The 12,060-nt window shown below is 36.1% G+C and overlaps 1 protein-coding gene across 4 annotated transcripts in view; it reads left to right on the top strand.

Annotated features, from left to right (window-relative positions):
* LOC142344030 (transient receptor potential cation channel subfamily V member 6-like) overlaps window positions 1–5,776 on the top strand; it is a 64,082-nt gene extending 58,306 nt beyond the window's left edge. For 2 of the 4 annotated variants that reach the window (XM_075395485.1, XM_075395484.1), the window contains exons 15-17: window positions 340–558; window positions 800–1,078; window positions 5,529–5,776. In XM_075395485.1, the coding sequence (XP_075251600.1) occupies window positions 340–558; window positions 800–1,078; window positions 5,529–5,579 (549 nt within the window). In that variant the 3' untranslated portion in view covers window positions 5,580–5,776. The remainder of the gene's footprint in view (window positions 1–339; window positions 559–799; window positions 1,079–5,528) is intronic. The other 2 variants (XM_075395487.1, XM_075395486.1) reach the window with 1 other exon arrangement.
* The last annotated feature ends 6,284 nt before the right edge of the window (window positions 5,777–12,060 follow it).

The raw sequence follows: 12,060 nt of genomic DNA, 5'->3' as shown, positions 1-12,060 counted from the left end.
TAATGAAATATTGGTTTGACAAAGTTTTGTTGATGATACCCAAGACGAGTCGGTTTTTCGACAAATTGCCTTTTATTGTCGGGACGTCTTTATTGACTTTTTGCCTATTATCAAAGATCTGATCTTTCAGATATTTGATTTGATATCAAGCCAGATTTTACTTTACTATCACACCGACCAGATTTTGCCCTATTATCAGGTCATACCCTAGACCATTACCCAGAGAATCTATTACTTTCCTGTTCAACCCCCGTGCGGGACCTATGTTGGTCTGATAATAGGGCTAAACCCAGAAAAACGTCCGGAATTTTCAGCAAATGTAGTCGTATTTTGTTTCAGTTCTACTGGGTCATATTCTTCGTCCTGTCTCACCTGCTCTTGATTAATGTGCTTGTGGCCATGGTTTATGAGACGTTTCACGTGTACAAACAGTCGCATCATGAGTGGTACAAAGAGGTATGCCAGAGAGCGAATCTGCTATTCATTGAGTTCGATCGGAATCGAATAACGAACAACTACAGTTTCAACATTTCCTACTTCAAAAATGAGAGAAGACACGTACGATGAATGCTTTGAAAATGCTCTGAAAATTTTCTGACCAAATCAACGGTTTAAGTTTTCAGAACCTGTAGAATCTTGTCAGGTAAAAAAGTTTACAAAATTAGCATTCAAAGAATAGCTATAGTAGCCGGAAGACTAATGGCAATGAAATGTTTGCCGCAGAATAGATCCACAAACTCATTTGAAAACTTTTCAGCTCTAGGAAAAGACCTCTTATTGTCCAAATTTTCATTTTTAGCGCACTCGTCTGGTAGTGATGTACGAGTACCTGTTAACCGACAACTGTCGCAAGAAAGTCCTCCACCAGTACTCCCAGTCGGCCCACCGGCCACCTCAAAAACAACTGAACCCTCTCCTCATACCAGTACCTGGCCACCGCCCATCCGACACGGGGCCACAACATCAAAACGGAGCTGGAGAGGGCAACGAGAGACGGGACAAGGTTAATGACAACAATGAAATGAAAGCAAAAATGTCAACTAAAGAGAGGAAAGTGACAGTTAAACATTATTTCAGGGTGAGTGATTAAATAAATTGATCTTTTCCGTTTGTGCTCCCTCCCAGCTTAGTGGGTGCATATTAATTGCACCCCACCCCCAGACACACGTGCCATATTTTTACCTGATGAATTACTATGTAATAGCACGTGCTCTGTAACTGGGGGGCGTATAAAGTACTTGGGGGAGGGGGTCGGAACGGAAAAGATCCAAATAAATATACGGTAAACAAGCTTGCGTAACTTAATTGTTCTCATTCCCTCACTAACAAATAGCTTCTATGAGATGTCATGGAAGATCCATTAGTTAACTAAGATTCAAAATTCATTGTACAGATTCATTAATTTAGTGCCTCAGATCACAATCGGTCATTCTCGGAACGAGACCTTTGCGTTTCCGAGTATAACTCAGGACTCGCAAATATATGCGCATGGCTTAACAACACTGAATTAATTTCGTTCCTGTGCAACAAGTAATGACCAGTTTTATCATTTCAGGGCCCGATAACGATGTCTAGCGATGCATTACGACATTAAAGCGTTTTTTTTGTATTCGAAAACCTTTTCGATGTTGCTCATTTCCGTAATTAGGAGGACCATTTTTTGTACTGTAGGCATAGAGCACTGGACAATAAACAAAACAGTAGTCAACAAAATCCCGCTTTTCCCGATTTTTTGCAATTAGAAGCAAAAATGCTTGTAAATCGGTTCTAAAATGATCTTCGAAACATTCTTAGTTGACGAAATGTTTTTTTGAAACATTTTTTTCAAAGACAAGTTTTTGGAAACACATATTTTTGGAGCAAAAAAAGTCAGTCTGTTACCGTTATCATCCCACAGAAGAACGCCGGAAATAAATAATTTTCTGGTTTAACCACTCAATCTTGAGATTTTCAGCTTCTTATATAACTGAGAGACTGGTAGCGATTGCTTCATCGACGTCTCGGTTGGAGCAAAAAAAGTCAGTCTGTTACCGTTATCATCCCACAGAAGAACGCCGGAAATAAATAATTTTCAGGTTTAACCACTCAATCTTGAGATTTTCAGCTTCTTATATAACTGAGAGACTGGTAGCGATTGCTTCATCGACGTCTCGGTTGGAGCAAAAAAAGTCAGTCTGTTACCGTTATCATCCCACAGAAGAACGCCGGAAATAAATAATTTTCTGGTTTAACCACTCAATCTTGAGATTTTCAGCTTCTTATATAACTGAGAGACTGGTAGCGATTGCTTCATCGACGTCTCGGTTTAGAACCATTCACAGTAGTTCCTTTCCGGACTCAGTTCTCAAATTGTTTCTTTTTTCGGAGTAGACAAATGGTTTGCCAAAAGTTGTTTTCTAATAATTCTTACGATTCAACATTATTTATGCTGATGATACACAAATGAGGCACCGCTTGCAATCATTGACAGCTTCAAATGGACATTGATAACGCCATCAATCAGAAGAAATAAGAAAAACTGAGATTCATTTACCCAAAATCAAAAGCCTAAAATTCATTTGATGTAGAACAAAATATCGCAAGATTTGCTTAACCAAGATAACTAAACCATTTTGCAAACAAAATTGTATGGAACACTTCTGAGTATATCCTCGAAAACGTATTTTGTGACAATTACTTGCATCCGGTAATAAAGAAACTAGCAAATCTCCGGACAACAATCTTTAGCTGTGAAGATGTTGTGAAAGGCACCTTGTTAGAATTTATGTAATGTCAGAATTGTCTTTTTCACGATTCCACTGCATGGTAGGCTAATCGAACTGTTATGCAACAAGCGGTAAAGTTGCAGTTCAAATGTAACATTTCAATGATCAGGAGTAAAATGACTGCTTGCAATAGCTAAATTCATAGCCAACTTCCCAAAAAATATGCATCTCGACCTACTATTATTTACGATTGAAATGAAAGCAAAAATCTCAACAAAAAAGAGAAAAGTGACAGTTAAACATTACTTAAGGGCGAATGATTCAAAACTATTTAACGATAAACGAGCTTACGTAATTCAAGTGTTCTCTTTCCCTCACTAACAAATAGTTTCCATGAGATATGCAGTTCAAATGTGTATCTCAATGATCAGGAGTAAAATGACTGCTTGCAATTGCTAAACTCAGAGCCAACTTCCCAAAAAAAATGCATCTCGACCTACTATTATTTACGATTGAAATGAAAGCGAAAATCTCAACGAAAAAGAGAAAAGTGACAGTTAAACATTACTTAAGGGCGAATGATTCAAAACTATTTAACGATAAACGAGCTTACGTAATTCAAGTGTTCTCTTTCCCTCACTAACAAATAGTTTCCATGAGATATCATGGAAGATCCATTAGTAAATAAGATTCAAACTTCATTGTACAGGTTCATCAATTCAAAGCTTCAGATCGCACTTGGTCGTTCTCGGAGCGCGACCCTTGAGATTCCATTTAACTCAGTACTTGAATATATGCGCATTGCTTAATAACACTTAATTAATTTTGTTCCTGTGCAACAATGTGCGACCAGTTTTCTCATTTAAGGGCCGGTTAACGATATGGAGCGATCTATGGCGACATTATAGTGCCTTTTGTATTCAAATTTATTTTTTTTCTAGTTTGCTTATTTCTGTGATTAGGAGGACCAATTTTAGTACTGAAGGCATAGAGCACTGGACGAGAAACAAGACAATAGTTAACAAAATCCAGTTATTTCGATTTTTTGGCAATAACAGGAGAATGTGCTTGCAGATGGATTCTACAAAGATCTAAAAACCATTCGTTAGTGGTCAAATTTTTTCCACTTTTTTTAAGAAGACGTTTTTGAAAACACGTTTTTCGGAGCAATAAAATCAGCTTTTACCGTTTTCATACCACAGAAGAACGCCAAAAGCAAATAATATTTTGATTTGACCACTCAATCTTGAGATTTTTAGCTTCCTATGTAACTGAGAGACAACAACAGGTTGCTATTGCTTCATCGGCGTCTAGGTTTAGAACCATTCACAGTAGTTCTTTTCGGGGCTCAGTTCTGGCATTGTTTCTTTTTTTGGGAGTATATAAATGGTTGGCCAAAAGTTGTTATCTAATAATGCTTACGAATCAACTTTATTTATGCTGATGACGCACAAACGAGGCACCGCTGGAAAATATGAACAAACTCAAATGGACAATAAGAACACTGTCGATTAGAGCAAAAAAATTGAAATTAAATTACCCAAAATCGAAAGCCTGCATTTCATTTTGATTGAGAAAAATTATTTTTTGTTATGATTTTTAATGATAATGAAAAAAATGTTAAAAAAATTTAAAAAAAGTGATAAAATAAATTTGAAAATAATTTTCTATTTATCGTATATCATTCTTCTTATTATTAGAATGAATTATTTAGAAAATCATAAATGAGGGGGTAAGTCAAGATGATCAGAGTAGCAACTAATTCCGGAATAATCAGTGTCGCAACTAAAAACAGCAATTTTTGCAGCAAGTTTTCTGCATAGATCTTGTAGAAACATGTACTCTGAGAAAAGTGTCATTTTAAGCACAAATTAGTGAAGTGAAAACAGGAATTGATTATAAAAGTATCGCTGCGTGTTTCGCTTTTTTGACAAATTCGTGCCAAAATTTTTCTCATTTTTTTCAAATACCTTGAAACCAAATGTCTGAGGGCCAAGGTTTTTAAGTAGTTTGTGAAAACATTGATTTTATAGCCAAATAGATATCGTACGGTGCATTGATTTATATGCTGCAACCTGAAAACCAAAAAAAATTCGTTTGTGATTTTTCTCCCAAAACGGATTGTTTTCGCATGCAGAATTTAATCTAAACTAATGGTGAAGTCTTTTGTAGCTTGCCGCAACTTTTTTTTAGTAAGAACCTTAAAATTTCTTGATTTCTTTCATTAGAAATCATTTTTTAGGAAGTTCTTTTTATGCAAAAAGCAATTACATTTCGAGCCATTAAGTTGGAGTGATCGATTTTTCTATCGTGTTCCTACCCGAATAGCAATCAAAATTATTACGCTCACTGTTCCTATAATTGTTATAAACGTTGCTGAAGTAAAAAAAATAGCAAAAACTGCTAATTGTCAAACGTTTGCTGAAGACCATCACATTTTCGGCTTGATGAAAACTCGTTTTCTCCCTTGAGTTACTGAGGCTTGATGAAATATTTCGCTTCGAATTAAATTGTCTGAACCAAACACGAACTTCAATAAAAATTTTTATTGGATCATTTTTTTCCTTGAAAAATACATTTTATCGGTATCTTACATTCTACAATAATTTTAGAAATGGAAGTGTTAGTGTCATGGTTTCTACACAATTCCAGAAGCTGATCTAGACTAATCCAGCCGTTTTTTATTCACACGTCATGGGTAGGATTATCTCATCACAAAAATGTTAGGACTTCGTCAGGATAATGTTGAAAAGAAATACAAACAACGTTAATTGAGATCTCTTATGTGTAATTCTCTAATTTGTGTTATTTGTTTGTTTTCAGAATGGCAAAATAGTGGGGGAGATCTTGCCGAATGGGGATCCGCGTCAATGACGTGTTGTTAGCTCCAGATGTTAATGGAAAGTTAAAAACTACATCCGTATGACAGAGGCAAATAAACACGAGCATCTTTGGAAAACTTTCGTACTTCGCTGAAGAAACTTTACGTACCCAAAAAAGTAATTTTCGGATACCTGACAGTCAGTTTTACTTAAACACACTGTGAAATAGTGGCAGGCATCTTTTTAGGCGCCTTAGAACTTAATGGGGCCTATGGTTATGGCTGCATATCCATTTTCATGTCGTTTCACTGTTTGGAACATAAAATGGGTCAACATAATTGCAGCAAAATCAAGATACAGAAAGCTGAACTATCAAATTTGGCTGGGCTGCTACAGATCACACAATACGGGATCTCTTTATGTATGCCAGTCAAACTTGACAAAAGATATAACAAATCGAAGGCAAAGATATATGCCTAAGACCTGTCTGTGCTATAAGTCTCAATTTAAAGTAGTTGGGGGGCTGAAAAGTTCAATTAATTAAATAGATAGTTTAAATGAACAAGCTTACACTCAGTAGTATTAAACCGGGTTGAGCTGTTACTCGATTGTGTTGTTGTTAAATGATTGTGTCGTTGAAAACTTCTTCCAGTTGATTTCTCACAAGTATGTTCTGTTGGAAAATTTGCTAAGTTGGAAATCTTTACTAAAATTTCTGTTTAAATTTAGGAATTTATTTTGCAAGAAAAATGAAGCAGTTGTCTGCTGCTCGTCGCTGGCTCTGTTATTTGTCTCTCTAATTTTATTCCGTCCCACTTCGCTGAGAGAAACAATTAATTCCTCTCAGCTCCGTTTGGGCCGATAGGGAGCGAATCACAAACTCACGTTCATAGTGAGGTGCTTCTTAATTTTCCTATTGGCCGAGAAGGCAAGAGAATTAACTCTTTTTTATCTCACGGAGAAATTATTGAAACTCCAAAAAATAATAAAAATCTAAAAAGCTGAGAGCATCAATTATTGATTTTGTAGGCGCCTGTTTTCTGCTTTTCCCCTCTTCTAAAACCGCAACAATTATGGTTTTCTTGGGGGCTTTTTATGAGACTCTATTGTCTTTCCCCTGAAGCAATCTGCTTCATCTTTATTGAACTTGGGGGGAAAGATCTGCATTGCAACTGTCAAAAGCAGAAGTAATTTAAATCAAAAGAAACTGTGGTTTTACAGGCCGCCTACGTTCAACAATGTACATTTTCTATCCTGGATATAAGCGAGGAGATCCAGGCCTAAAGTTGTGTTATTTAAATAAGTCGAACTGAGTTGTTTAAATACTTGTGTACTGGTAGTCTTAATAAGCGTTAGTTTGTTTAGCGCGCGGCGAAAGAATGGTTAATTAGCGCCTAAATACGTTGGCTCTAATGCGGGATTAATTATCCGCTCATTTGTAACGGCTCTCGTAATACTACAGCTCACCCCGATTTTTAAGATAGAAAAGAAAATGATTTAAAAAAAAGAAAAATATTGCATCGTATATAATTTTATTGCGTTTGGAACATATAATTGAGTTACTACAAGTTCAGATAGTTATGAAATTAATCGCAAAGGGCGATAATGGTATGCTATAAAATTAATCGCAAAGGGCGATAATGTTGTGCTGTATTATTCGAAAAATTCTGGGGGCAAAATGACTGGGCTTGGCACTGGACTTTTTCCATCGTCTTCGATCAAAAGAACCTCTTGTATATCTTGACTGTCATCGCATGGCTCTGGGGTCTTCTCGTGCTTAGGGATCAGTGACTTTATTAGTTTTTTTTGTTTTTGCCTCTTCCTTTTTTCTTTCTCTAACTTGCAGTTCAGTTGTTTGACCTGTTCAACTAATTCCTTGTTTGCCATTCCTAGCTTTTTGTTAGCCGACGTTATTTCAAGATGCTTCTGAGCAAATGCTTTGTTAATTTGCTTCAGGTTGCTTTCTTCTGTTTTTTGTAGCTGTTTTGTTAGGACGTACTGCCTTCTCCAGTAGTCATCACTTGTTGTTCTTCCTTTCTCTGTATTGCTCATTTGCAGACTTTCGAATTTAATTTGCAGTTCCTGCAATTCCGTCTCTTTGATGAACAATTCCTGTCTGAATCTCGTATTTTCCGAAATTAGGGATTCTCTCGTGATTTCGTTCTGTTCATTAGTTGAAGGAAAAGCAGTTATAACCGCATATGGTACATTAGCGTAAATGTCCAGCTGATTGTTCCTGATGTTATACGTTTTTGTGGTCGGATTTCGGTTTTTAATCCTCCATATATTTTGGTTGTCGTTCAAAGAGAAGTCTTTAAGAATGGGTAGTTCGCTTGCTTTCATGAAGAGGTCTTCTCCGGTAGTGATATTGCTCACTTTGACCCTTTCGGATACGGCGAATTTATTATACTCAGTTTTTAGCGCATATTTGAGGTTTGTAACAAACCTGGGGTTTTCAGTGTTAATTTTCGCTTCTCTTGTTTTCTGTATGTCTAGGCAGTGAGGGATGTTTTTTCTATCACCTTCCGTTAACAGGTCGTTAATATTTGACAATTTCTTGATTTTTTCAGCGTGATTGGTTTGATGATTTCCTGGAGCTGGTCTCTTGCGATTAACTATCCAATTGTTTTGCGGATCATATTGACTGGAAGTTGATGGAGGTGCAATGGTTGTAAATGGAGGCTTTGAGAAGATAGGAGGCTGGGAAGAGTGGGTTTGTGTTTGTTCTTGTTGTGTTGTCACTTGTTGATGTTGATTGGGGATTACCACGCTTGCGAGTGTGGGTCTGGTAGTCATTCTGAGTGTTTCTTTGTTAATGATCTAAAATATTTTGATTTTGGTTAGCCTGTGTCATCAATATCACACATTATGGCTTCTTTTCAAGTTTGCAATTGTATTGCTAATATAAAAAAGTATTCTATTGTAAAAAATGTTTTTTGTAAGGTTTTGTTGCTAACTGCTTTACTTAAAAATTATAATGCTAAATGCATTTGTTAATAAAGTTTGGTAGAAAATCGTTTGTTTTGCTAAATGCAAAGTTAACTTTAATAAAGGGAGGGGTGTCATAAATTAAAAAAATTTTTATACTTATGCCAGGCGGGCAGCCCTGGCACAAGTACGTCTTTCTCCGCTGCCCGGAGGTGTGAGTCTTGGGGCGTGCGTCACACTAACACGGCTGCAACGACCCGTGCAGCTGGGGAGACAACTTTGATGAACTGAAAGAAAAATTTTTCGGGTCATTTTTGAAATTTTCAGTTATCGTTAGTGTTCTGAATTATTTAGGTTCAAAAGCCAGGGGGGCAGGCTGGAGAAAGCTGAGATAACCCCTTCCCGAGGAAAAGTTAAAAGGAAAAAAAAAACGTTTGTACTTGAGTTGTTTTTGGTTTATTAGACTACGTCGTCTAAAAAATTTTTGCAAATGGGACATTTTTTCTGCTTGTTTATGCAGACTCGACAGAATCGGTGTTCGTCATGTTGGGAAAAATGTGGGTGTTTTGTTATTCCTAATTCTGTTTTCATTTTTTTGCATAAATTGCATCGGAAGTAGGATGTGATCAGGACGGGAAGACAAGGTCGAAGACAGATGGGACATTTAGGGTTTGGGTATCTTTTAAAAAGTGCTTTTCTGCAAGGAATACATACATAGTGGGGATTTTCTTTGGGGAATTGCTTATGTAGTTTTTCTACAATAATGGTTTTTCGTGAACATATGGGGCAGATAATGTCCTTATGGGGATAGAGCCAACGGAAACCGTCGATTAGGGATTGGGAAAGACCCATCGAGTGACTGTTCTCTTATTTTCCTTAGATAGAAACAGGAAAACCTTTGAGAAACTGCAGTAGGATGAGATTAATGAGGAACGATATGGCAAGCAAGGTAATTAGGATTAGGATAAATATTTTTGTGGATAGGTCTAGATTGGTCATTTTTAGTATCTGGAGAAAATTTGGCGAATTGCGGAAAGGAGGAAGTTATTAATAAAAAGGGATATTGCCAATGCGCATAAGAGAACAAATAGAAGAATAAACAATGTTATGGGTTGTTTGTTTGAGATTAGATTATGTGGTTGTTTTTTCGCAACGAGGGCATAATTTATAATCTTCTACGCAAAATTTACAAAAGTTGACGGGCTTATGATCACTGTGATGAAACGTTTTTGCAACAGAGTATTGAAATCTTGTTTGTTTGCAAATATCACATTGAAACCAGTTAAAGATTGAAAAGATAACATTAAATTTAGAGCATTTGGGACAAAAATCGTAGCCCATATCTTTTATAACATATTGGTAACAGAGCAGACACATTACGTGGGGTAGTTCGTCAGGGGGGTTCTCGTGTAATTTCTTGAAAACAATTGTTTCACGTCTGCAGCATAAACAAATTAATGAGACCGGTTTGGATTCTATAGTATTGGTTTCTTTGTCAGTTGTATTCATTTTTGGAAGATTGTTATTGGAGGGGATTATGGGACTGGTATGGTTGGAGGATTTGGTTGTTGATTATTTTGGGATTTTATTGCTTGGTCTATTACTAATATAACTACTAACATCAAAAAATTGAAAGGAATACTTACAACAACGAGGAAAACGGTTAAAACGAAGGAGAAGGCTGCTGCAATAATCATGAGGGCCATTAATAAAAAATCAAGTACTTTGGGGATAAACATTTTGGATAATTTGTGAAGGTAGTTTTGAATCAAGGATTTTACCACGGGTTGTTTGGGTCAATTGTTTGTTTGCATAAGGGGCATTTAGTAGTGGTGAAGGTCATACACTGCAAACAAATTGATTGTTTTGGGTGAAAATCTCTGAAGTGACTGTGGCAGGTGGATAACTTTTTGACTTCTTGACAAGAATCACACTGGAAATAATGGCAATGACTGATTGTATAAATGGGAGTTACGCAAATGGGGCATTTAGGTTGGTTCCAATATTTAAATAATTCGTTTCTACAAGGAATGCAAGCAAAATGCGGGGGCTGACCATTTGGGTTTTTGTGCAATTTTTTGAATTGACGGCAAGGGAGATAACAAACAGGGCATTCAACTTTAGGGGTTGTATCAATTTGAGGTTGCTGAGACGATATCTTCAGAATGTTTCCCATTATAAGGACAAATTAGAAAGATTCGGGTATACGAGTTCTAATCCATGGTGTTCAAGTTCGTTGGGGATAGTTACATTTAGATCTGCAATAGCAAAAAAGAAATTCCAGTGTTTCTCGTTTGGATAAATGTAATAATGATTAATGGTACCGGTGCTTAAAAACATATAAGTTATCTTGATACATGCTTTATACTGTGTGAAACAAATATTGAACCATCTTTCTACTTTAACAATTTTAATTTTTTCCTTACCAATAAACAAAATCATTTTAGTTTTAACAATTTGGAAAGAAATGTGGGGAAAAGAACAAATTGATCAGAAAAAAAAGGATAGAATAAAATGAAGAAGAGGAAAGGAGAAAAAAAAAAATTTTTGTGAAGAGCAAGTTATGTAAAACAAATTACTTTACTGAAGAGCGCCCAAGTTGACTGGGAAGTGCTCTTCGATATCGATGAGTGCGAGAAAGAATTCCCAGTGCATCATTCCCATGGTGACTCGAGTAGAACCCTCACATCCACGTTCGTAGTCAGTATAATGTATGATTATACAGGGCTTTATTTCTGCAGTGGGAGTTTCAATGAATGATTTCTCGAGGGATTCTACTTTGACTAGTCGCTCACCAAAGTGGAACAGCATTATAGGAGATCTAAATTAAAAGGGATTTTGGAACCATTTAAAGCTTGGGATATATTTATAAAGAATGTCCAATAGGGGGAAGATGGTGTTAAGGTAATGGTTCCATCAGTCCAAGTGTTTAAATATTCAAAATGGAGTATTAATTGTGGGATTACTCTGTTGCTTTTTGTCGTGACAAATGATTTTTCAAAAAATTGTATTTGTATAAGGCAGTTTTGGTATGAAAATATCATTGCTGCTTTTAATTGTTAATAGTTTCCAATTCTTTAGTAATGAAATCGTTTGGAGAACAATCACTTTTCGGCAATTCAAAATAAAGATTGTGAGGTACACAGTTTGGGTTTTCTAGAATAAATAGGAAGAATTTCCAATGAACTGAAAGAGGATTAATACTTATTAAACAAATTTTTTCACTTTGGATTTCTTTGAGCGTTACTAGCATAGTAGGTACAGGAGTTGGGTATGCATCAAAAGATCGTTGAATTTTTTGTAACTCTACAAATTTATTGTTAACTGCAAATATCATAGTTTAGAATGATACCTAAGCAATGTAGATTGGATGCTGTACTTGAAATACCGAGTTCTCTTTGAATGCTAGAAAAATGGTGAATTCGGCGAACTGAGGATGAGTAATGAAAATAGTTAAAAGTCTGTAAATATTTGTCATGGGTTTTTTCGCGAAAGTCATTATACTTATGGCGGAAACATAGTATACGGCTAATAGCTCAAAATTTTGGTTTCCGATTCTGATTTGTAAGTTTCTATTAGTTAAATGAATCATTTTGCTGATCTAG

Source organism: Convolutriloba macropyga, chromosome 8 (genome assembly GCF_964194025.1).
Source record: "Convolutriloba macropyga chromosome 8, txConMacr16.3, whole genome shotgun sequence".
Classification (NCBI taxonomy): domain Eukaryota; kingdom Metazoa; phylum Xenacoelomorpha; order Acoela; family Convolutidae; genus Convolutriloba; species Convolutriloba macropyga.
This window is presented reverse-complemented; position numbering and strand designations above follow the sequence as displayed.